The sequence below is a fragment of the Drosophila bipectinata genome, chromosome 4 (genome assembly GCF_030179905.1).
Source record: "Drosophila bipectinata strain 14024-0381.07 chromosome 4, DbipHiC1v2, whole genome shotgun sequence".
NCBI classification, from domain to species: domain Eukaryota; kingdom Metazoa; phylum Arthropoda; class Insecta; order Diptera; family Drosophilidae; genus Drosophila; species Drosophila bipectinata.
In genome coordinates this window covers 8,344,166-8,370,640 of record NC_091740.1, presented here as the reverse complement: position 1 = coordinate 8,370,640, position 26,475 = coordinate 8,344,166, and the positions used below count along the sequence as shown (strand labels likewise).

The 26,475-nt window shown below is 37.2% G+C and overlaps 1 protein-coding gene across 9 annotated transcripts in view; it reads left to right on the top strand.

Moving 5' to 3' along the window:
* Positions 1–26,475, top strand: part of Eph (Eph receptor tyrosine kinase) — a 119,726-nt gene that overhangs the window by 84,974 nt on the left and 8,277 nt on the right. For 5 of the 9 annotated variants that reach the window (XM_070282475.1, XM_043213527.2, XM_043213528.2 and 2 more), the window contains 4 exons: positions 18,431–18,607; positions 21,484–21,531; positions 26,087–26,215; positions 26,279–26,374. In XM_070282475.1, coding sequence (XP_070138576.1) covers positions 18,431–18,607; positions 21,484–21,531; positions 26,087–26,215; positions 26,279–26,374 — 450 coding nt within the window. Of the gene's footprint in view, positions 1–18,430; positions 18,608–18,813; positions 18,894–21,483; positions 21,532–26,086; positions 26,216–26,278; positions 26,375–26,475 lie in introns of those variants that run through there. The other 4 variants (XM_070282476.1, XM_043213529.2, XM_043213530.2 and 1 more) reach the window with 4 other exon arrangements.

Genomic DNA, 26,475 nt, shown 5'->3' with positions numbered 1-26,475 from the left:
AGAGCCGCAATAGTAAGGCTCGACTTCGTGCTTCTCAAATAGATTTTAATTTGCGACGAAAAATTTTAGCTGATTTGAATCGAGCTGCGTTTCGATACGATTGCAGCAATGATTACAGCTTGCATCCTAGCGTTTGCATTGGGCAAATGGACGTTGTTTGCGAGTATTGTGGTGCATTAAAGTTTTCCGGAGAAACGCCTGGATTATGCTGCGTTAATGATAAAGTGAAGTTGCCAGTAATTCCAAGATCTGCGGCTGCCGACGAAATAAACGCTTGCCTCAAATCGTCAAATCTATGGCGCTATGTGAAGAAACTGCAGCTGATAACAAACATGAGAGTTACATTGCTTAATGATACATCTGCTGAAGATTTCTCGGAGCAATTTCTGACTATCGGTAATGGTCAAGTACCTGTCGATGAATCGAGCGGATTAATATCATTTCCAAATAATTTTTGTAATTTTGTCTCATCAAAAGACGAACTTATCAACAATGTATTTCCAAATATTATTTCTAACTACAAAAATAATGAATGGTTGAGTGAGCGAGCAATTTTAGCGGCTAAGAATAAAGATGTAGATGACCTGAACTACATAATTCAAAATAAGATCATTGGAACAATGCATTCATTCAAATCTATTGACTGCGTCACAAATGAAGATGAAGCCACCAACTATCCAATTGAATTTTTAAACTCTTTGGACGTGCCTGGCTTACCACCGCACAATTTACGCCTAAAGGTTGGCTCCGTAGTAATCATGCTTCGAAACATAAACCAACCAAAACTGTGCAACGGTACGCGTTTGGTGGTTAGTAAATTGATGAACAATGTAATTTACGCTACGATAATGATAGGAAAATTCAAAGGTGAGGAAGTTCTAATTCCGAGGATCCCGATGATCCCAACCGATATGCCGTTTGAATTTAAAAGACTTCAATTTCCGATACGTCTTGCATTTGCCATGACAATCAACAAATCACAAGCCCAATCCTTAAAAGTTTGTGGTTTAAATCTAGAACATTCATGTTTTTCCCATGGTCAATTATACGTGGCATGTTCACGGGTCGGAAAACCATCTGCGTTGTTTGTTTTTGCGCCTGATAATAAAAAAAAAAATGTCGTGTATCACAAGGTGCTTGAGTGAAGAGCAACCTATATACTAAAATACAGAAATAATAATGAATGATTAAGGAGGAGAAACAAAGAATATTGTATACCCACAAGTATTACAGAATTTAATTAATTTGAAAATTATTCTTTTTTGTTTGACTTATTTTTTATGCGTGCAACAACAATATGCCACAGCGAAACGTGGCAGGGTACTGCTAGTGTTAGATAAATATACACCTTTTACACCAAAAAAAAAAAAAAAAAAAAAAAAAAGAAAATAGTCACCTGAGTCGCTGGTACAGCCAGTACTACGTGTGCGAGCGCACTCAGATGGGGCGACTGCAGTTGTATATCATTAAAAACTGCATAATGTTTGCATTCAGTTGCAAACGTCCATGCATAATGTCGAAATTTTCTATGTCACCATAGATTTTGACCAGTGTACAGTGGTCCCGCTTGTATGGAGTGAGCGTCCAAAAATACTTCTAGTTAAGGTAGGGACTTGAAACTTCGTACAAATTATTTTTATTGTTATTCTAAAATAATGTGTTAAAATCAGCCAGATCGGACAACTATATTATATAGCTGCCATATAACTGATTGATCGGAAATATTATATCTTTGGTGTTTTTTAAGTTAGATAGGTAAAATTTTACATGAGAGACATTTTTGGCAAAATAAAACGACCCACCAAATTTCATAAGGATCGGCCGACTATATCTTATAGCTGTCATATAACTTGCCATACAAGTACAATGTATATCGCGCGACTATTTCCTACAGCAACCATACAAAATATCGGAAGAAGGCGCCCAAAAATATAAATCGCCCACATATACTAATTCCTTAGTTTTTGCTGTTTTTTTTAATATACGTGGGCGATTTATATTTTTGGGCGCCTTCTTTTTTTTTAGCCTTTTTGCGGTTATATTGTTTCCAAAAAAATGTATCCAATACATTTCGTTAACACGCCCAATACATTTCTTCAAAGTCTGCTACTACATGATCGATGACCTTCCGTAATTTTTCTGCATTGGCGCGGATTGCTGTACACCAATAATTGAATATGTACAACCGAGGGAAGACACATTGAGAAGAGTCAGCTACCAAAATTAAATTAATAAAAAACAAGAAAGGAAAGCTAACTTCGGGCGGAGCCGAACTTGATATACCCTTGCAGTTAAAACCGGATATATATCGCAAACATCGGATATAGTTGGCGCCTTTGGTAGGTTGGATGAACTGACCAAAAATAGAATCTGTACCAAGTTCCAGCTTTCTATCTTCAAAAACACAAAAGTTGGGTCAATTCCGATTTTTCAGTTATATGGCAGCTATAGGATATGCCAAAAATAGCTCTCATGTCAAATTTGAACTCTCTAACTCTAAAAACACCAAAGTTATACCATTTCCGATCAATCAGTTATATGGCAGCTATAGGATATAGTCGACCGATCCCGGTCGCTCCGACTTATATACTGCGTGCAAAAGAAAGAAGGGTATGTGCAAAGTTTTAAGTCGATAGCTTTAAAACTGAGAGACTAGTTCGCGTAGAACCAGACAGACAGACGGACAGACGGACATGCTCATATCAACTCAGGAGGTGATCCTGATCAAGAATATATATACTTTATAGGGTCGAAGATGTCTCCTTCACTGCGTTGCACACTTTTGGACAAAATTATAATACCCTCTGCAAGGGTATAAAAACGCTATTAAAATTAAACTTTAAAGCTAATAAGAACATAAAACGCGAAAGACGAACACAAAGACAGCACAACTACAATGCAAAACAGCTGCATCGACCTTGAAGAAAAAAAGAGATGATGTCAGAAGATTGTTGATTTCGCACACATTCACAAATATCGGCAGCTAGCTTTAGCTTTTTTTATACCGTAATATATAAACAAATACACTGAATAAAAAATGACTCCGGGGATTTTGGGGGATCACAATTAAAACTTTACGAAAACATAAAAAAGACGAATACAAAAGATACTAAAAATATAACAAAGTGAATAATTAATTTTTTAATAACGACAACACAAGTTAGCGTTTATTAATATTGAAACTTAAAAATAATACCTTTAACTTCAAAATCAATTTTATATAATATAAATTGAGCAGCGTAATTAGTTGACTGAACACTTTGAAGTTCACTTTTGTTGTGAAATATTCGCGATGCGTGCAGCTGCGCTTTAAAAAAAAAAACGTGTTTACAGCTTCAATTCTATTTTTAGAAAGAACCGTTAGATTTCCAGAAAAACCTAGTATACAATGAAGAAGATTGGACATTTTAGTAACGTTTTTGTTACTTTTCGTAAATTTTTGTTGCTATGACTTTTTTATTTTTGGCCTATGGGCGGAACCACTGTGCAGCGTGGTACAATTCATTCGCATATAAAATAATATAAATTTGGTTTGGGTATGATAATGTTGTTGTTGGTTATCCCTCGCTGCAGTCGGTGATGCCGCAGACGCTGGAGATATGTTTTAAGGTAATTACCCCTGGCGGTTGCCGGAGGGTGTGGCTACTCCTTGTAGGTAGTGGTTGAGATCTCTGGCGAGGGGAGATCCGTTCTGTGACGGGAGTTATGATGGGAGCACTTGCCCTGTTGTCACGGCCCTTGAGGCGCGGTGACCAATTCAACAAATGAATTTACAAGTTAACGGCAGTGCCGGAGATTGGTTTTATGGTGCTCTTTATTGTATGAGATTTTGACACAAACTGAAACTTAAAGCTAACAAAAAGTATTTCATAGCGGCCACGCAAATGTGCAGTGCTTGCCGCTATGCATGGGCTTCCGGCCAGACGCTATGTCAGCAGTTTGGCCAGAGCGAGCTCTTAAGGGGTTATATACCTTTTTTTTCTTCAAAAAAACGAAAAATTTTTTTTTGCTGAATCCTAAAGTATATCCCCTTGTAACGTCCCGGTTCTGATCGGGAGCACGCACTGTCTGTTGCCGGCCTAGCTCAGGGCCAGAGGGAGGGTTCTTGTGCTTCCCCAAATCAGGGTTACCAAATAAAAGAAATCGACAGTGCTTAAGGGAAGGAAGTGGCCAAAGTTGTGGGGGAGAGAGAGAGAATGAGGATCTTAGTTTGGAGATCTCAGGTGTTATAGATCTCCTCTTTACCCGCCCTACCTTGTTGCACCATTATCATTGGGCAACCCATTTTACGTTAGCTTGTCTCTGGAAACCCCACGGAAATATTTAGACGCGATTCATTATAATTTCATTACTTCATTATATTCAATATGTTTTTAAGTAGTTGGTTCATTATTTCTACTATAACAAATTCTAATCCTAATCCAACATCATTATTCAAAGGGTTTAACCAAACCTTAACATAAAATAAAATGATTTAGTATGATTTAAATTTTATGATTTACTTAATTTATGTTGATTTGAATTTAGAAAATTAGGAAAATTACTCTACTTTTATTTAAATGACTTCACTTCATCCCAAATATTCATATACATATTTATATCTCTTTTCTATGTCATTCTAACAAATATTCGTTAGGTTGTTGCGGCTATGCCGTACTTACAGCTCGTCCCTCGAGGTCAGCAGGCCTGTCGACTTCCGATGCAGCTATTTATTTATATGTGTTTTCTAAAGTTTACTTAATAATAATGTAGATATATAGATATTATATATATATATATAGATATTAAAGGATGTAGTTCGTAATTAATTTAAAATAAGGCAAAATCTTTCAAGAAAAACTTATTCATTCTAGAAATTAACAAATATGATTCAAACTTCTTTACGGTTTTACATTCCCTACAGTGGCAGATCAGCCATGCATCTAAAACTGTGGAGGTTACATGGTATTCCTTTGTCTGTTAATTCTCTTGGGGAAATAACGGCTGCAGCGTGGTAGAAAGCAGAACACAAATCCGCGAGAGCTACTTTTATAGTAGGCGAGAGGAGAGGGGGTTGATTCCACGCCTCATGGAAACCTCGTGGTCCTTATGTAATGTCAGGGAACAGCGAAGGGGGTTTCATGAAGCTCCGTTGCTTTTCCTCCAAAACGATCCTCGATAGCTCTAATTCCTCATCTCGGATTCCTGCGTTTCTGGCTTATATATATTTTATATAGGTGCTCGGCCGAAATACCAGGCCACCATGGCTCTGCGAAATTCATGGCCATTAGAACTTCCACAAGAATTGCAGTTTCTTTTTCTCACCTGATATTGGCCGACCCACAGGGAAAATTAAACAGCAACTCTCAATTGCACTTGAAACTCGCACTTGTTTGGTTGCAACTAGTTTCATAAATTCACTTTAATTAAAATATAAAGATTGCGGGACACGTGTAATTAGGTATTTCCACGTGTTTTATTCTTAAAAAGGTGAAATCTTAGGTCAATCCGCTGGAGTCAAAGAACGATTTGAAAGTGAAACTGGGCTTATCTTTGCAGCGAAAACGAACCTACTTGCACATGCCAGGGAGCTTTAACGGTTCTAAAAAAAAAAGGCATAGGAAAGAAGGGGATGGCAAGTGTGCCCTTTTGGAGACTACTGCAATCTGGACAATGGGACACAACTGAAATTGTTTGTCTTAAAATTGGCTCGTGAAAATCACCCTCACACCCACAGGTTGGAATGAAAAATGTATTTTTCGGCTCAAAGCTGAAAAAAGGGTGATCTTTACCAAATGTCTTTAGCATGAAAGGTCCCTAATTCTTTTCCTGATAAGTCTTCTAGTAAATACAGCGATTGTCCGCACTTTTTCTTTACTCGGACTTTTACTCCAACAGGCGCTAGCTTAGCGTTGAAATTCCCTGCGGCATTGCTTAGCTTAAAGTTTCTCTTCGTTACTATCTGGCCAATATTAAATGCCCGGTGATGGCTTCGCAAATCATAGGTACGTTTGTTGCTCTGATAGGCTTTCTGCATATGTTTTTGAATGTCACCTCGAATATTGGAAAAGTTGTCTAATCGATTGAGGGTAGTGGATCCCTCATTAATTAATCCAAATTTTTCTAAAAGTTGGTAATCGTCACCATGAGTAATCATGTTTTGTCCAAAAACGGCTAAATATGGGGGCATTCCAATCGACTGATGTAGATTATTTCGCAAGGCGCTATTAATGCTACTCAAGTACTTGTCCCATTCCCTCTGATCAGACCGAATGTAAGATCTTAACGCCGCGTTAATAGATCTATTAACTCGTTCTGCAGCGTTGGACTGAGGAGCATATGCTGCTGTGCACCGGTGTTGGACTCCGTACCGATTCAAAAACGCAGAGAAGTCATTTCCCTTAAACTGTCTACCGTTGTCAGTAACTACTACCTGTGGAACTCCAAAGCAATCGAAAATATCCTCTTTCAGGATTTAAACTACAATCTCCCATGTAAATTTCTTTACAGCCTTCAAGAAGGTGAATTTTGAGAAATGATCCAAAATTATGAATATTCCTATATTTCCTCGTTTGGTTCTAGGAAAAGGACCGATGAAATCGAGATATAGTCTCTGAAAAGGTCTCTCGCTTTTAGTTTGCTGTCCCATTGGAATTTTCATTTTACTGTGTGGGATGCTTGCAAGTTTGACATACCTCACATTGGCGGATGTAATCGCGGACATTGATAACCATTCCTGGCCATGAGAAAGTTCTGCGGATTCTCTCTAAGCACTTTGCCATGCCACAATGCGAAGCGGATGGTTGATCATGGGCTGCTCTAATAACTTCTGTTCTCAATTGACTTGGGACTACCAACTTCCAGCACTGATCGTCTTTATCCAGATCGCCTCTGGAAAAGTTACGACGATGATAAAGCAAGTTGTCAACTACCTGATAGTCGGGCATGTTATTGGCAACTATTTTGTCGATCAGTTCTTTATATTCCGAAGACTGGAACGCATCGGAACTGAGATCTATTTCGGGCCATACTTCGATGTCTACATTGGCAACGTTCACATCTCCTTCGAAAGATCGAGAGATGGCATCGGGTACAACATTTTCACTTCCCTTTCGGTGTTCTATGGTCAACTGGTATCCTTGAAGTTTCATGGCCCATCTTTCTAGTCTACCTCTCAAGTCGTTCTTTTTCATTAACCAACTTAAACTAGCATGATCGGTGATTACTTTAAAGGGGTGTCCTTCGATGTACATTCTAAATCTTTCAATGGCTAACACTACCGCTAAACACTCTAATTCGGTTACCGAATAATTTCGCTGAGCCTTGTTAAGCTTTTTGGACATATAACTGATTGGCCGCTCGTATCCGTCTTCGTCACACTGCGCCAATAATCCTCCTACTCCATAGATGGATGCATCGCACTGAATGATGAAAGGTTTATCGTCATTGGGACTAATTAATACTGGCGATGAGCATAATTTGTCTTTAATGGCTTGAAAAGATTTCTGTGCATCGTCGTTCCATGTTAAGGATTTTCCTTTCAATAGTTCTGTGAGTGGAAAAACTATTGTCGAATACTGTGGTATGAATCTCTGATACCAACCGGTAATGCCTAAAAACCGTCGTAATTGTTTCTGCGTTGCAGGGACAGGATAGTCTGAAATGGCACGGACTTTGTCGTTGTTCGGTTTTAGAGTGCCCTCTCCTACTACATATCCTAAATATTCCACTTTAGATAAGCCGAATTGACTTTTGGCTATATTGATGGTCAACCCTGCCTTACGTAAATGGGAAGCAACTACGGTTAAGTGAGTCAGGTGTTCATCCAAAGTAGAAGACAATACCAATAGGTCTAGGTAAAACATCACGTTAGACTTTAATTGATATGGTATAACCTGATCCATTAATCTGCACATTGTTTGGGGTGCATTACACAAACCAAAAGGCATGCGCTTAAACTGGTATAGCGGTCGATTTGGGACAACAAACGCGGTTTTTGGTCGAGATTTCTCTTCTAAAGCAATTTGCCAAAACGCGTCTTTTAAATCGATCTTTGAAACGCATCGAACTGCAGGAAGTCTACTCAATAAACCTTCTAAGTGTGGCATAGGATATGTGTCCTTTGCGGTAACACTATTCAATTTTCTTGAATCCAGACAAAACCTTACCTTTCCTGGTTTTACTAATAGGACAATCGGTGAAGACCATTCCGATGAAGGTGCTTCTTCTATAATGTCTAACTCTAACATTTGGTCAATTTCGCTACACAAAAGTTTCTCTTTGGCTGGCGAAATAGGATAATAACGCTGTTTAACCGGACGCGTATCCTTTGTGTCGATTACGTGCATAACCAACTTTGTTAAACCCAATCCGTCACATTCAGATGTAGGAAATAACTCAATGACGTTCTGTAACTTGCGGTTTTCTGTGGCTGATAATGATAGTTTATCGCTACTCGTTTCTATCGCATGTACTTCGGGAAGATTGGATTGATAGTTTATAGAAATTCCGAATTGATTCCAAAAGTCAACTCCACATATAATGTCTAATGATATGGAAGGAACAATTAAAACTCAAAATCGTTTTGAAGGTTGTTATTTACTAATGATATTACTATTGCACCTGCAATTTCTTGACGTTTTCCGTCTGCTGTACAAACTCTTCCTTTTTGTTTTTGATATTGCTTTAAATCTACTATTGTTTTTGCTAATTCTCCACCTGTGATGCTTTTGTTGGCACCACTATCTAATAATGCATAAAAGGGTTGATCGAAAATGTGCAGCTTAACAAATGGACGATTATCTTGAGCATTTTGTGACAGGCTCGATACTGTATACGTTGTAGACTTCTTCAAACTGTTCCAAAATTTTCGCATTCGCCTAGATGATCGTGAATTATGGTATTTAATTGAAAACAATTCAGATCTTCTTAACTCCTATTCTTTAATTCTAATGTGATACGGCTTCCTGATTTTATGACTAACTTCTTCATCTAACAGTTCTGGTTTATTTGGATTTGAAAGTATAATTAGATTTTCGCTTGAATTTAGTTGCGGACATCCCTCTTGTGTGAATTGCGGATGTCCTGTGGATCGTTTCCCGAATGCGGATTACATTTAACACATTTTGGTCGATAGGTGTCTAAAGCTCCACATCCGTAACAAAACACGCGCCGAGGTTTGAGACAATCCAAATACCTGTGCCCTGGATCATCACAATTCCAGCACTTCATGGGAGTCTTTATTGCAAACATCTTCTGGTTATCTGTCTCTAAGTCCGAAACTTCATCTTGTTGGTCCTCTAACGAGACGGCATTAACTGTACGTCTAAAGTTGTTTTGTAAATTCCCTTGCTTATACTTATTGTTGCCAAAGAATGCCTCATGTTTGTGACACTCTCGTCTCAATGCTGACAATGATGGGGTATCTACATGCAAAAGTTCATGATATAACTCTGGTCTTAGATGGTTTCGAACTTCTGCTACGATTTCTTCATCAGACAATGGTTCTCGTAAGGCATCAGTAATAGCAACCATGGCATCTAAGAATTCATCGAAACTTTCGTTTCGACCCTGTTTTCGTCTACGTAAAGTATCTTTAATGTCCCTTTCTGTACGTTGATCTTTGTACCTTTCTCTTAAACGAGTGCATAGGTCGAACCAGGTGGTTTCCTCATTAGATCTGTGACAGCGCCAATAAAAATTTAAAGCTGGTCCAGCAAAAAGTAAATGTCCAAATTTGTAAGGCAATACAAAATTTCCATTGAAACTTTGAGATGTTAAGCAGTTAACTCTATAAATAAAGTCTTCTACTGAGATATCACAAAGCAACCCTGTAAATTTGATATGCCAATTCGAGATAACTCCAGCAGTTTTATCCGAGAAGTCTCGAAAAGGTTCCTGAACTACCGGCGAATTATTATTACGTCTGTTAAATTGATTGGATCGTGCTCCACTGTCTAAACTTATACGAGGATGGGCCAAGGGTGCAGGAAAATCCCATTCAAGTTGCGGTTCTTCTGGGTTTTCTCGTGGAATCCCGTTTAACGACAAGCTATTAAGGGTTGTACGAACTTTTTCGGACAAGGTGGCTGTCATGCTTATACGAAATGCCTCCATCGAACTTGCTATCAATTGTTGGATTCTTTCTTCACTAATACCATTGGAATCGGCAGTAGCCTGAGTATTTGTTATTTCCTGACGCGATGAAGCTCCTAGACTCGTTCGGGGGTTTACATTTGCATTCGGTCTTTGGTGTGATCGGGTATTAGGTCTATTTCTAGGAATAGTTCCGGTGGTTGAGCTATTGTTTCCACCAGCTCTGGTTGTCCTAGAGTGGGGAACGTTCGCTTCTGCCTTAGTCGAAGTCTGGCTTTCAACCTGATCTCGCTGACAAACACTTCGACAAATCGGACAAGTTTCATTATTATCTAACCACGATAATATGCATTGGCGATGGAATTTGTGTTTACATGCTATCTCCACATATTCTTCTTGAATATTTGTATCATTGCATATAGTGCAGCTTATTGTAGTATCTCTCTCATTGGACATTCATGCTACCAAGTTTTCTAGACTGCGTCTTACTGCCATTATTTATGTTTATATTTTATTTTTGCTTTGTTTATCTTAAATATGTTTGGTTAGTGATTTATTTTTCATTGTTGTTGGGTTTTTACTTCGAGACAAGCTAACTTAACTATTCAGCTTAGGTATCCCACATTCTCTTACTTTGGGTCTATTGCACTATTGTGGAAACTGTCAATGAAAAGAGAGTCTTGCCAAGAATGCTCAGCAAAAATGATTTCAAATTTTAATTGATTTCCGAAATTAATATTAGGAATTACATTCAGTTGGTGACGAACCGATATAGACTCAGGACGAAAAATCCAAGACTGATATTGTAAAGCCTGATGAAATACAAGAAATACGATATATGTATTTAATAAACGTGAGTCTTGGCCACTAGATTGGCTATAACCAAACTGTGTCATCCAAAGATCTCCTGATTTAAATTGTGAACTTTTAGCTATAATGGATTTTTGGGAACGGATGAAATTGTGAGGGAAAATATCTACATATCGTTCTTCACGTATGGTCATTCAGTACTATATACCTTGTAACCACGTTTACCACGATTGCCCACGTTGGCTTCACGGTTGACTCCAACGTCGCTCCACGGTTGGGCGCCATTTTATCTGTAACGTCCTGGTTCTGATCGGGAGCACGCACTGTCTGTTGCCGGCCTAGCTCAGGGCCAGAGGGAGGGTTCTTGTGCTTCCCCAAATCAGGGTTACCAAATAAAAGAAATCGACAGTGCTTAAGGGAAGGAAGTGGCCAAAGTTGTGGGGGAGAGAGAGAGAATGAGGATCTTAGTTTGGAGATCTCAGGTGTTATAGATCTCCTCTTTACCCGCCCTACCTTGTTGCACCATTATCATTGGGCAACCCATTTTACGTTAGCTTGTCTCTGGAAACCCCACGGAAATATTTAGACGCGATTCATTATAATTTCATTACTTCATTATATTCAATATGTTTTTAAGTAGTTGGTTCATTATTTCTACTATAACAAATTCTAATCCTAATCCAACATCATTATTCAAAGGGTTTAACCAAGCCTTAACATAAAATAAAATGATTTAGTATGATTTAAATTTTATGATTTACTTAATTTATGTTGATTTGAATTTAGAAAATTAGGAAAATTACTCTACTTTTATTTAAATGACTTCACTTCATCCCAAATATTCATATACATATTTATATCTCTTTTCTATGTCATTCTAACAAATATTCGTTAGGTTGTTGCGGCTATGCCGTACTTACAGCTCGTCCCTCGAGGTCAGCAGGCCTGTCGACTTCCGATGCAGCTATTTATTTATATGTGTTTTCTAAAGTTTACTTCATAATAATGTAGATATATATATATAGATATTAAAGGATGTAGTTCGTAATTAATTTAAAATAAGGCAAAATCTTTCAAGAAAAACTTATTCATTCTAGAAATTAACAAATATGATTCAAACTTCTTTACGGTTTTACATTCCCTACAGTGGCAGATCAGCCATGCATCTAAAACTGTGGAGGTTACATGGTATTCCTTTGTCTGTTAATTCTCTTGGGGAAATAACGGCTGCAGCGTGGTAGAAAGCAGAACACAAATCCGCGAGAGCTACTTTTATAGTAGGCGAGAGGAGAGGGGGTTGATTCCACGCCTCATGGAAACCTCGTGGTCCTTATGTAATGTCAGGGAACAGCGAAGGGGGTTTCATGAAGCTCCGTTGCTTTTCCTCCAAAACGATCCTCGATAGCTCTAATTCCTCATCTCGGATTCCTGCGTTTCTGGCTTATATATATTTTATATAGGTGCTCGGCCGAAATACCAGGCCACCATGGCTCTGCGAAATTCATGGCCATTAGAACTTCCACAAGAATTGCAGTTTCTTTTTCTCACCTGATATTGGCCGACCCACAAAGAAAATTAAACAGCAACTCTCAATTGCACTTGAAACTCGCACTTGTTTGGTTGCAACTAGTTTCATAAATTCACTTTAATTAAAATATAAAGATTGCGGGACACGTGGAATTAGGTATTTCCACGTGTTTTATTCTTAACAAGAAAGGAAAGCTAACTTCGGGCGGAGCCGAAGTTTATATACCCTTGCAGCTAAAACCGGATATATATCGCAAACATCGGATATAGTTAGCCGATCTGAAATTTGGTAGATCGGATTAACTGACCAAGAATATAATCTGTACCAAGTTCCAGCTTTCTATCTTCAAAAACACAAAAGTTGGGTCATTTCCGATCGTTCAGTTATATGGCAGCTATAGGATATAGTCGGCCGATCCTTATAAAATTTGGCATGTCGTATTATTTTGCTCTCATGTCTCATTTTGCTCTCAAAAATAGCTCTCATGTCAAATTTGAACTCTCTAACTTTAAAAACACCAAAGTTATACCATTTCCGATCAATCAGTTATATGGCAGCTATAGGATATAGTCGACCGATCCCGGTCGCTCCGACTTATATACTGCGTGCAAAGGAAAGAAGGGTGTGTGCAAAGTTTCAAGACGATAGCTTTAAAACTGAGAGACTAGTTCGCGTAGAAACAGACAGACGGACAGACGGACATGCTCATATCAACTCAGGAGGTGATCCTGATCAAGAATATATATACTTTATAGGGTCGGAGATGTCTCCTTCACTGCGTTGCACACTTTTGGACAAAATTATAATACCCTCTGCAAGGGTATAAAAAGGTGAAATCTTAGGTCAATCCGCTGGAGTCAAAGAACGATTTGAAAGTGAAACTGGGCTTATCTTTGCAGCGAAAACGAACCTACTTGCACATGCCAGGGAGCTTTAACGGTTCTAAAAAAAAAAAAGGCATAGGAAAGAAGGGGATGGCAAGTGTGCACTTTTGGAGACTACTGCAATCTGGACAATGGGACACAACTGAAATTGTTTGTCTTAAAATTGGCTCGTGAAAATCACCCTCACACCCTAGAGAATATTTTCCCAAAGTTTCATGGAGATCCGAATAATAGTTCGATAGGAAAACAGCGTTTTGAGGCGCGGTTCGTCACGGCTGCGGATAGCGTCAAGCAACTTTGAATGAGATTATCTCAAAGTCGTGTTTTTCCAAAAGGTCCTTCGCTGTGACCACGATTACACAAGAACTATTTGATTGATCTTCTTCAATTTTTTTTTAAATTATTCGTAATGATTGTGCCGAGTTCGTGAACGATTCAGTTTTTTTGCGTCCATTTTTATTTCACAGATAAAAATTTTTTAATAAAATTTTTAGAACTGAAAACATCAATTTTTTGGAAAAATGTTTACTGTATGCAGAAAAAACCAAATATTCTTGAAAATAATCGTTCACGAACGGGAAATAATACTATACTAATACAAAATTTTTGGTTTTTTGATTTTGGTTGACCTGCTGGACTTCTATCGTGGTCACCGCAAGACGCTATAAAAAAAAGGGTTCCGAGAGAATTGCCATAACTTTGTAAATTGTTTATATTTTTTCAAGAACAAACGCTTATTGTTTCGATAAAAACATGTACTATCAATAAAAAATAACTTCAGTGTCATAAAATAATTGCTACACACCTGAAATAAAAATCCAAAGTTCCCTCAATTTTTTCGCTCAAAAAGGTATATAACCCCTTAAATAATCGGACATTGCCGCTGCTTGGTTAACTTTAATTAACTTATAGATACACTCATACAAATGCAAAAGACTTTTATTTTCTTCGCTCGTTGCAAAATGGTCAGCGAATGACCAGAGCAAAAAGGACACGCAAAATTTGTTTTTGGTTCAGCACAGACCGTTCGTTCAGGAGACACAGTTGAACGGTTCTAGTGTGACCTTTTGCGCACCTGGTGTGCAAAAAAACAGTTTTTTGGTGATTACAAGAAACGGTCAACTGTTATTTGCGAGCTCTGTATAGAACTCATTCTTGTTATAAATGTGAAGTGAATAAATAAAAATATATTTAAGCTACTTCGTAGCTAGCTATTTGCGGCATTTAATAAAGAAAATGTTGTTCCCTAGTAACAACGCTATTGTTTGGGCATATCAGAAGCATAACAGATTTCTTTTGTCAGAAATCTGGATTTCAAACAACTCTATGTGTAGCCTAGCAAATTATAATTTTGTTTGTAACCCTCGGGCCGACGGGTATGGAGGCGTTGGAATTTACAGGGTGACAATAAATAACTCGGACAAACATTTTTGATCATAACTTTTTAAGGAACTGTATTTGAGAAAAAATGCAGATACACAACTATTAAATAGGTATTGTGTTAACATATATTCAGGTGGTTTCGTAGTGGCTTCCTTGGGCTGCGATGCAGAGGCCTAAACGTTTCTGGAAATTTAGCGCAATGGGCCGCAGGAGGTTCTTCCGATAATCGATCCCATTCTCGGAGGAATGATTGCTTCAGCGCCTCCAAACTTAGTTGGCATTAAGCACATGCCCTGGACTCCAAAATAGACCACACACTGTAGTTCATCGGATTAAGATCTGGCGAGTAAGGTGCCCATACACTGGATGTGATAAAGTCCGAAAAATTGGCTTTGCACCAGTCCTGAGTCAATTTGGCTCTATGGGCTGACGCTGAATCCTGTTGAAACGTCCACTCCGTATCACCGAAGTGCCGCTGGGCCCAAGGAAGCACAACAGTTTCCAAAATGTCCCGGCGGTACACTTCCTGTTGATTTTGACCCATTGATCGATGAAAACAAGGGGTGTTTTGCCAGTGGCGCATATTCCTCCCCAAACCATTAAAGACTGCTCACATTGACGGCGCTCGATTATTGCAGAGGTACCTGGAGCTTTAGCAGACCAGCTTCTGTCATTTTGGTGATTGTGCGCCTTTTGGATGGTGAATATCTTCTCGTCCGTGAAAAGAATACGCTCCCATTTTTGACCTGCGGCCCGACGCTTTAGCTGACGGCATCTTTGGAGTCTCACGCGCTTATTGTCATCCGTAAGAAGATGCATTTTTTGGAGCTTGTAGGGCTTGAGATTAAGTTCATTTTTTGCTATCAACCGAACACTTTCTCGATTCACTCCGATTTCACGGGCTATTTTTCTGACCGAGACTCTGCAATTTCGAGTGATCCGCTTTTTCACTATCTGGCGAATTCTGCAAGTGTTAGCGGTACATGGTCTGCCTCGTCTGGGACGGTCACCTTCATGGCCAAGCTCATTAAATCGCCGGATAGCGTCAGAGACCGTTTGTTTTGGTATGCCAAGCAAACAAACAATGTCGCATTGGCGATTTCCTTGTTGAAACAGTTTTAAAATTTCACAACGATTGTTAGACATCCCGAAAGAAATATCAAATTGATGGGAATCACAAAAATGTAAATATATTTGTTTTAGAAAAGTACAAGCTATCGATAAATGCATTTATGTAAGGGCTGCATCATAATACATTTATAATAGATTGCTTCAAAGTTTGTCCGGGTTATTTATTGTCACCCTGTATTAAAAACAAGAAAGGAAAGCTAACGTCGGGCGGAGCCGAAGTTTATATACCGTTGCAGTTAAAACCGGATATATATCTCGCAAAAATTGAGCGTAGTGGGGCGCGATCATTATGATCAAATCTTAAAAAAAAAGCCCCAAGCTTCTATCTTCAAAAATACGAAAGTTGGTATTTCTACCAAAAACCATTTTCGATCGTTCAGTTATATGTCAGCTATAAGATATAGTCGAACGATCGTTATGAAATTTGGTAGATCGGCTTAACTGACCAAAAATATAATTTGAACTAAGTTCCAGCTTTCTATCTTCAAAAACACGAAAGTTGGGTCATTTCCGATCGTTCAGTTATATGGCAGCTATAGGATATAGTCGGCCGATCCTTATGAAATTTGGTCGGTCGGATAAACTGACCAAAACTATAATCTGTACCAAGTTCCAGCTTTCTATACTTTAAAAACACGAAAGTTGGGTCATTTCCGATCGTTCAGTTATATGGCAGCTATTGCATATAGTCGGCCGATCCTGATGAAATTTGGCATGACGTAAAATTTTGCCAAAAATAGCTCTCGTGTAAAGTTCGAAAGAAGGGTGTGTGCAAAGTTTCAAGAAGCTTGAAACTGAGAGACTAGTTTGCGTAGAGACAGACAGACGGACATGCTCATATCAACTCAGGAGGTGATCCTGATCAAGGATATATAAACTTTATAGGGTCGGAGATGTCTCCTTCACTGCGTTGCACACTTTTGGACAAAATTATAATACCCTCTGCATGGGTATAAAAATGAATATGCGCGAAAGCTTAAGCTGCGGCGATGCATTTCAATACAGGCCGATTTAGGAAGCGAGAAGAGCGCTTTTAGAACAATGATGCGAACCTTTTTAAGACCCGCTGCCACTATTATAAATACAATCGTTCTTACAAAATATAATATACATGTAAATGTAATATGATGTAATAAAATGTAATATGACACAGACCGTTTTTTTTGTTCATCTGAATAGGTTCAACCTAAAAACATTCAAGTTTTATGTTAGTTAAGATCATTTTCATATTTTTTGGCTTATACTTACATAAGTACATTTCTAAAGTAAATTTTAATAATGAGTAAATCCACCATTTTTCGGTATAACTTCATATAAACGATCCGAGAGCAAGCTAAATCGAGCTCGCAGCGGAAGCGAGCAATGAAATTGGTTTCCAGGCCGTTTAACTTGCCGAAATTAAAGTTTTTTTGCAATCAAATTGCCTTCTTCCTTTATGTACCTTCTGCGATAGCAACCCCCCCCTTACGTTTTTCTTTTTAATTCGGTCAGGTGAATATTGGGATTCGAGCAAGCCCACATTTTTAGCCTGAATCCACTCTTTTACCACCCTAGCACCCTAAGAGCGTTGTCTTGCTGGTAAGTCCATTTAATAATTTGGAATAATGGAGAAACGCGGTCATTATGATAGATTTGTAGGATTCATCGTTCATTTTGAAAGTAACAAATTGCAGGTCGCAATACCAGAGTCTGATAACGACCCCCAGACCATTACGCCTCCCTCTCAGACCTCATTTTTTTCACCGGAACAAAACACTTGCCATTTGCTCGTCCATTCGATCATGTGCGTGCGAGCAAAGAGCAGACTTGAAGCCTTACGTGCATCCGGTTTACCGGTTTTTTTTGGTTTCAATCGGTTTGGGCAGACGAAATCAGTCTTTTAACGTTAGACACACTGGCTTTAACACCGCCAACTTTTTAATTTTGGGTGCTGAAATATGCGAATAAAATGCAGCTCGCACAATATGCCTCCTCTCTGCAGCAGAGGTGGCGTGATTGACTCCGTCTTACATGTTTTCTCCGTATTCTGATTTGTTTCTTTAAAAGTTAATTACAACATTTTGTCTTCGTCCAATTTTTTGGAAAGATTTTGCGATGGCCAAGACCATTTTCACGATAATGGCTTTGTTTTGAAAATAGTAATTTCCATGAAACACGTATCGCCAAACCCCAAGTTTAATCGCAAACTAAAAATCTTTCACCAGTACCTATTCTGTTGAACCAAACAATTGCACATAAATTACCGGAAGCAATAGCAAAACAGAATATGTAAAGTATAATACAAAAGGTTCTTTACTAGCACACACTAACACAAATTTTAAATTTAAATGTATTTAAAATAATATGCGTACGATCGTACGATAAAAAGAAAAAAATAAATTTTTGATTATTCAATCTGGCAGTTTTTTTCAACTTACCCCAAGTGTTTTTGTCTACGCAAAATTCTGTGGCAGGGTGAAAGTGTTTCATGGGTATGAGGCTTGACATTTAACCAAATCACTATGCTTTCTTTGGCAAATCACCAAATTTAACCAAATCATAAAATTTCCACGTATAATTTGGTTTTTACATTAAAAAACAATTGAAACAATTTGAAATAATCATTAATCTATTTTAACAGTTTATGACGATTCTGCTCAACTCCGCTTTATTGCTGGGGCCATTGTAACAGGAGTCTTATTTTTAGTCATCTTTATAATCGCAACAGTGTATTTTATGCGGTCGCAGCACCAAGATGAAATTGACAAAAAATCTGGAAATCATTTGCCATTACCATTAGACTATGCTAGCAATGAAGGTGAGTGGAAAATTAAATTATTTAGTATAAATCGCCGGTCTGGATTCCCATTAGCATTATCATGTTATAGATCATCAAAATAGTTATTATGTAATATATAGAGAGGTAATATATATAAGCTGCCACTTTACTGTCACCTTTCCACTACTGATACTGTCGGCATAACTGGACGTTGTTAATAATTTGTCCTTTGAAATATATGGTAGGTCAAAGGAAGGCAGCGGCCTTTTGGGACTCCAGCTTCGATGGTTTAGTCTCACGACGTTGCTGAAAATATCCTACTGTAGAGAATTGAATCGAGCCATACTCAGTCAGAAGCTTGAGATGCGTCGAAGAATACGTTACTATTGTGTTCTCTATGTTCGAAAGCTTGTATTCTGTTTACTTGCTCGATCGTCCCATTGTGTGCTTCTATGTATGTTATTATAGAAGTAAGTATTTTTCGAGTAATTGAAACAAGCAAGATAGTAAACTTATCCCTCCGTCTATCGGTCTGCCTGTTTCTACGCGAACTAGTATCTCAGTCATTATTCTCAGAGTGAAAAAATTTAAATGAGAAATTATCATTATTCTCTGAGCAAAAAAATAAAAATAAAAAAAAAGCCCAAAAATATCCCCAATTCATGATTCTACGCTGTTTATTAAATTTTCTGGATAGTTGACTGCATATCTCCTTGGCCCACGTATATACATAGATACCATTTAGGACCATGATTTTTTCAATATCACCCTTCTATACCATTTAATTAGAAAAACTGAATATGAATATGAGAGCATCAAATTGATTTTTAAATTTTGGTAGCAAATTCGGTAAGGACTCGCTTGAAGGATTACATTCTTAGTCAGTTTCCATGTCAAAAACAAATCTCTTTGAAAGCTTGATTCAGTAAATCATTAAAATTTTTGTAGATGGGCCTAACTTTAAAAATAAAATTATACTCAAAGTTAATACATATATAATTTACGAAAAAATTGCTTAAAAAAATAACAAATGTAATAAAATTTTTTCTGACTTTTCCCCTTATCCAAATTTAAAACATGGTATTCTCTACTAATTTCAGTTAGAACAAAAACAAGAAAGGAAAGCTAACTTCGGGCGGAGCCGAAGTTGATATACCCTTGCAGTTAAAACCGGATATATATCGCAAACATCGGATATAGTTGGTCGATCCTTATGAGAATAAAATAATATAACCCAATTTATTATAATATAAAATCTAAAAAAAAGTCCCAAACTTCTATCCTCAAAAATACCAAAGTTGGTATTTCTACCAAAAAACATTTCCGATCGTTCAGTTATATGGCAGCTATAGGACATAGTTGGCCGATCCTTATTAAATTGAGTATGTCGGATTATCTGACCAAAAATATAATCAGTACTAAGTTCCAGATTTCTAACTTCAAAAAACACGAAAGTTGAATCATTTCCGATCAATCAGTTATATGGCAGCTATAGGATATAGTCGGCCAATCCTTATGAAATTTGGCATGTCGTAATGTTTTGCCAAAGATAGCTTTCATGTCAAGTTTGAACTCTCTAACTCTAAAAACACCAAAGTTGTACCATTTCTGATCAATCAGTTATATGGCAGCTATAGGATATAGTCGGCCGATTCCGGCTGTTCCGACTTATATACTGTGTGCAAAGTTTCAAGACGATAGCTCTAAAACTGAGAGACTAGTTCGCGTAGAAACAGACAGACAGACGGACAGACAGACGAACAGACGGACATGCTCAGATCAACTCAGGAGGTGATCCTGATCAAGAACATATAAACTTTATATGGTTGGAGATGTCTCCTTCACTGCGTTGCACACTTTTGACCAAAATTATAATACCCTCTCCAATGGTATAAAAATGTATAGAAAAATGTGTGTCTATGATATATAGAAAATTCATTTTAAATTTTTAGTGGTCTGGGGGGGTGATAGTGAAAAAATCATGGTTCTGAATGATACCTGTATACGTGGTCTAAGGAGATATGCTATCAAATATATAGAAAATTTTGTAAATACGCCGCAATCATGAATTAAATGACATTTTGAGCGAAAAAAAATAACAAGAAAGGAAAGCTACGGGCGGAGCCGAAGTTGATATACCCTTGCAGTTAAAAACGAATATATATCGCAAAAATCCGATTTAGAGGGCCGACCATTATGAGAATATAAAAATATAACCAACTTATTACAATACAAAATCTCAAAAAAACCTCAAGCTTCTATCTTCAAAAATACCAAAGTTGGTATTTCTACCAAATACCAAATACCAGTTATATGGCAGCTTTAAGATATAGTCAACCGATAGTTATAAAATTTGGTAGGTCGGATCAACTGACCAAAAATATAATCTGTACCAAGTTCCAGCTTTCTATGTTTAAAAAGACGAAAGTTGGGTCATTTCCGATCGTTCAGTTATATGGCAGCTATAGAATATAGTCGGCCGACCTTATGAATGCGAACTCTCTTACTCTAAAAAAAACCAAAGTTATAGCATTTCCGATCAATTAGTTATATGGCAGCTATAAAATATATATAGTCGGCCGATCCCGTCCGTTCCGACTTATATACTGCGTACAAAGGAAAGAAGGGTGGGTGCAAAGTTTCAAGTCGATAGATTTTAGTCGATTGCTTTAGGTCTGCAAGGGTATAACAAGACCCACTAACTTTGACATACACACATACATACAATAAAGACTTTTTGAATCGCCTTACAAAGTCACAAAGTCATATTGCTCCCCAGCAATCGGTTAACAGTTATTTGCGAGCTATGGTTAAAACACAAAGTCGGAGATTTCGGCTTATTATTAGCCTACGTATTTTCTAATTTCCTTTAATAAATAATGTTCCCATTCAATATTATTCTTTTTTATTTTTAGTTAATACTATGGATACAACTCCAATTGTCAAGACCCTTCATTTAAACGGTATATTTTATAATTAATTTATTTATATTTTTTTATTCAAAGTTTTATTTATCTAAAAAGATTGTAACGACTGAATACATTCATTAAAAAAATGTTAGCCTTCACAGTTCTTCTATATAGAGCAGAGGTCGGCACGGCCCTATCTCGGGGGCATAGGAAATTTCACTGCCCGAGCTCTGCCACACACACACAGTATAAATGTGTGAAACGTCATGCTCACAGCCTACTTTTTGCTATTCGTTACTAACACTAATGCGGTAAAATCATATCAATGTATTGGGGTGCCGACCACTGATATAGAGGATGTGGGGGATTTATTTTATTTTTTTTTATATATCCGGCAAACTTCGGTAAAGGAACGGTAAACTATATGCGAAATTTGCGATATATATCCAATCTGATATCGGATGTATCCGATATTTATCAGTGCCCAAGCTTTGTATATGGCAAAGCAGACTCCGATACCAAAAAATCACCAATACATTGGAGCAAGAATTTTTTTTGCAGAAAATTTAAAAAAAATTATAGTACCATTCACAAGGTGTTTAAAATAAATATCATGTTAAAAAAATTATTTTCAATATTTAGCAATTAAAAAAAAGGCTCTCCATATTTTATTTATATATACGAGGGTAGGCTGATAAAAAGTCGGCCTTACAAAGAAAATACGTTTTTTTTTTAAATTGTGTTTTTTAATTTCTCAACATAATCTCCTTTTAGACGTATGCACTTGAACCATCGATCCTCCAGTTTCCCAATACCTTCCATGAAATAGGATTTGTCCAGGTCCTCAAAATAGGCGTTAGTTTGACAGATTATCTGTTCATTTGACTAAATTTTCTTACCCCCAAGCCATTTTTTAAAATTTGGAAATAAGTAATAGTCACATGGTGCTAAATCTGGAGAATAAGGTGGATGGGGCAAAATTTTGTAGTGCAATTCACACAATTTCGACATGCCGACAACGCTCTTGTGAGCGGGAGCATTGTCCTGGTGCGGCCTTTTTTTCTTCAGCTCAGATTCAAATCGTCCCAAGAGATTGGAATAGTATTCTCCCGTAATTGTTCTCCCTTTTTCCAGATAATCCACATGAATTACACCTCGGGCATCTCAGAAAACCGTTGCCATCACCTTGTTGGCCGACAAACCGATCTTGCTTTTTTCGGTGCCGTTTCTCCAGTTGAAATCCATTGCTTTGACTGTTCCATACTTTCTGGTGTATGGTGATGAATCCAGGTTTTTCAACAGTCACAAAACGACGAAAAAATTCGTTTTTGTTTGCGTTAAGCAATGCCAAACTCTAATTCGCAATGTGCAAGCGGTTGCGTTTATTTTCCATTGTGAGCAATCGAGGCACCCATCTTGAGGCACATAAGAAAGCTTACTTACACTGCTCGCCACTTGAATAGGACACCTCTAAACTAGATTTTATAACTTTAATTGCTGCCAAGCCTAGCCATCTAGGAACATAATTTTATTGTTTTAGTTAAGTTAATTTAAATCTAGTAGTGTTGCAAAAATTACAATATTTTTAAAAAGTTGTAAGTATAAAAAAAAAATTGTTAAACAATTAGTAACCAATTGTGCAGTCTTCATTTTGCACCACTTGATTAGGACACTTTCCCAAAAAAAATGTTTAGAATTTTCAAACTTTATTCAAACATTAAAATTACTTAATATATTCTAGTTTAAGGTAATCGAGGCACCCATCTTGAGGCACATAAGAAAGCTTACTTACACTGCTCGCCACTTGAATAGGACACCTCTAAACTAGATTTTATAACTTTAATTGCTGCCAAGCCTAGCCATCTAGGAACATAATTTTATTGTTTTAGTTAAGTTAATTTAAATCTAGTAGTGTTGCAAAAATTACAATATTTTTAAAAAGTTGTAAGTATAAAAAAAAAATTGTTAAACAATTAGTAACCAATTGTGCAGTCTTCATTTTGCACCACTTGATTAGGACACTTTCCCAAAAAAAATGTTTAGAATTTTCAAACTTTATTCAAACATTAAAATTACTTAATATATTCTAGTTTAAGGTATTTTGTAACAAAAAAAAATTTTTTTAATAATGTGTTGAGCCACCTTTGTTTTCCAAAACTTCACACATTCGGTTTGGAAGGGATGCGTATAATTTTTCCAAATAAGTCCCATGCCATAAGTCCCAAATCGAGTCCCATGCTAATTTGATAGCTGCCATAAGCTCGGGAACGCTCGAATATTGCTGGCCGGATCCATATACTTCACGTGTTAGCCATCCCCACACATTCTCAATGATGTTTAAGTCCGGCGAATATGGTGGCCACTTTAATACCTCCACGTTTTGGCTTGTTATATACGAATTAACTATCCGAGCCGTATGTATTGGGGCATTATCGTGTTGATAAATCCATGTTAAATTTGCGAAAAGTGTTTGGAAGTGGGGAAAGGCCTCTTTCAATATTGCATTATAGCTTAATGCATTCATGGTAGTTTTAACAAATTTAAGCTGACAAGTGCCATAATAAGAAATGGCCCCCCACACCATAATACCTCCAGCACTGCTGTGCAACTTATCAAGATGGTGTGGTTCTTTTCGAAGATCTGGACCCTCCAAATTAAACTTTTTTTCGTCTGAAAAGACGACACGATGCCACTCCGAAGTCCAGGTCACATGAGCGCGAGCGAAATCAAGGCGTTGCAGCTTCCGAACCGGGTTAAGAGGTGGCTTCTTCTTGATTTTTAGTCTCTTCAGATGTGGAACATTATTGATGACTCGACGCATGGTTGTCAAACTTGCTTTGACGTCACATTTTTGTCTTATCTTTGCCAAAGAGTCGTGCGAATTGGAAGCTTCTCTGATTATAAGTCGCTTGTCCGCGCTAGTAAGTACACTGTGAGTGCGGCCTTTCATGTTTTTGCCATAATTATCCTCATTATTTAAAAAATTGGTTACCACGTGACGGCTCCTGTCGATTTTTTTAGCTATTTTGGCAATAGATAAGCCAGAATCCTTGTAGGGTTGGATTTTGCCTTTCTCCGCTTTAGATAATGAAGTGCCACGCCCCATTTTTACTTTTTAATTTAATTTACTCTTGAATTAAATGAAAAAGCCCAAGTAACTTGAATTTTGCGTGTTTGTGCGAACGATACCGACAAAATAAAATGGATGTTCTATTCAAGTGGCGCAAAAATTTCATTGTACTTTTACGAATGCTCACAAAAAGTGCACACAACTTTATAACGGTTCTATTCCAAATCTTGGAATATACCAGAAAGAGCGAAGAAAGTGTGGACACAGATAATATGCAAAAATTCCGTTATTTTATTATTTCGTTTTCGAGTTATGAGTCGATGTAAAGGAAGCATACAGGGTGTCCTATTCAAGTGGCGAGCAGTGTATGTGTAAAAATTCGTGTAAAATGTTTCCATCGCGATCCCAAGAAATGTTTAGAGCATTTGCAATCTCTCGCAGCTTGATTCGGCGATCATACAATATCATTCCATGGACTTTATCCACAATTTCTGGTGTTGTTACCTCTCTGGGACGACCCTCTCTGGGCGATCATCGTCAAAAATGCTTGTCCGCCCGTGTTTAAATTCAGCAGTCCAATATTTTATTGTTGAAAACGATGGAGCTGAATCCTTATAAACTTAGTCTAACTCTTTTAATATCGTCGTTGGATTTCTCCTCTAAAAACAGAAATCTTATGACAGCACGTTATTCGATTTTATGCATGTTGACGACAATGCAAAAGTGAACGCGCTAAAAGTCCCGCCAAAATTACCAGTGTTGATAAAACCGCATGAAACTTTCTTAGAAAACACTAATCAAAAAAATAATAAATTTTTTAAAAATAGAATTTTTGTTGCATTTGTTGTCTTTTCAGCCCACCCTCGTAATATATAACATATTTTTTATCAAAGCCTATTACATAGTGCGACAAAAAAAGAAAAATTGAAGAAACTTTTGAAGTGACCTAGTAGGAAATTGCGTCATTATACCCAATAAAATTAACTTTTAGTTTTTATAATTATTATTACATACTATGTATATGTATATGTAACTAATTTGAGGGTGATCATTTTCAAAGATTTAAAAAAATTATCTGTTTTCTATGTCCAAAACTTTAAAAATCTATAGTAAAAATATGACTCGTAGTCTCAGACGGTATTGGGACAAGGATCCCTGAGAGTTGTCACAAGAAAGCAAATTTAAATTCCCACTCTCTCTTTAACCGACTATTTCTGCCTATCGCTTTTTCTAATGTTAGTGATACTAGATAGATACTAATTCAAATTATTTTAAACCATATGTAAGTATTTTTTGCCGACCACTGGTCTGGACTAAAGACCAAAAAGAAGATTTGGTTACAGTTTTTGCTACAGTCATTCCCGCCCCTAAAAAGACATAAAGCGCCGGTTCAGGAAATATGGAAATTTTTTTCCTAGTTATCTTGGACGATTTTTATAGAAGTCATTCTTGTTATAAATTTTAAGTGAATAAATAAAAATATATTTAAGCTATTTCGTAGTATTTGCTGCAATTAATAAACAAAATGCTGTTCCCTAGTAACAACGCCATTGTTTGGGCATAACAGAAGCTACGTCGATCCACATACATATGAAGACCCAAATCAGGCTATAAAGGAGTTTGCTCGAGAAATAGATGCAAACTATATCACCATAGAAGCTATCATTGGTAAGTTATTTGATATTTCTAGTGGTATCAGAATATATAAATTATATTCCATTTTCCTATTAGGTGGAGGTGAATTCGGAGATGTTTGCCGTGGCCGTTTAAAAATTCCGCCAAATTTTGTGCAAGATATTGACGTTGCTATAAAGACATTAAAACCAGGTGAGTGAAGCAAGGGAATACGAAACTTTTTTGCATTTAAAAACAGAATAGTTGGTGGATTGGTTATTAGTCCTGCTGGTTATCACTTTCCTACCCAAGAG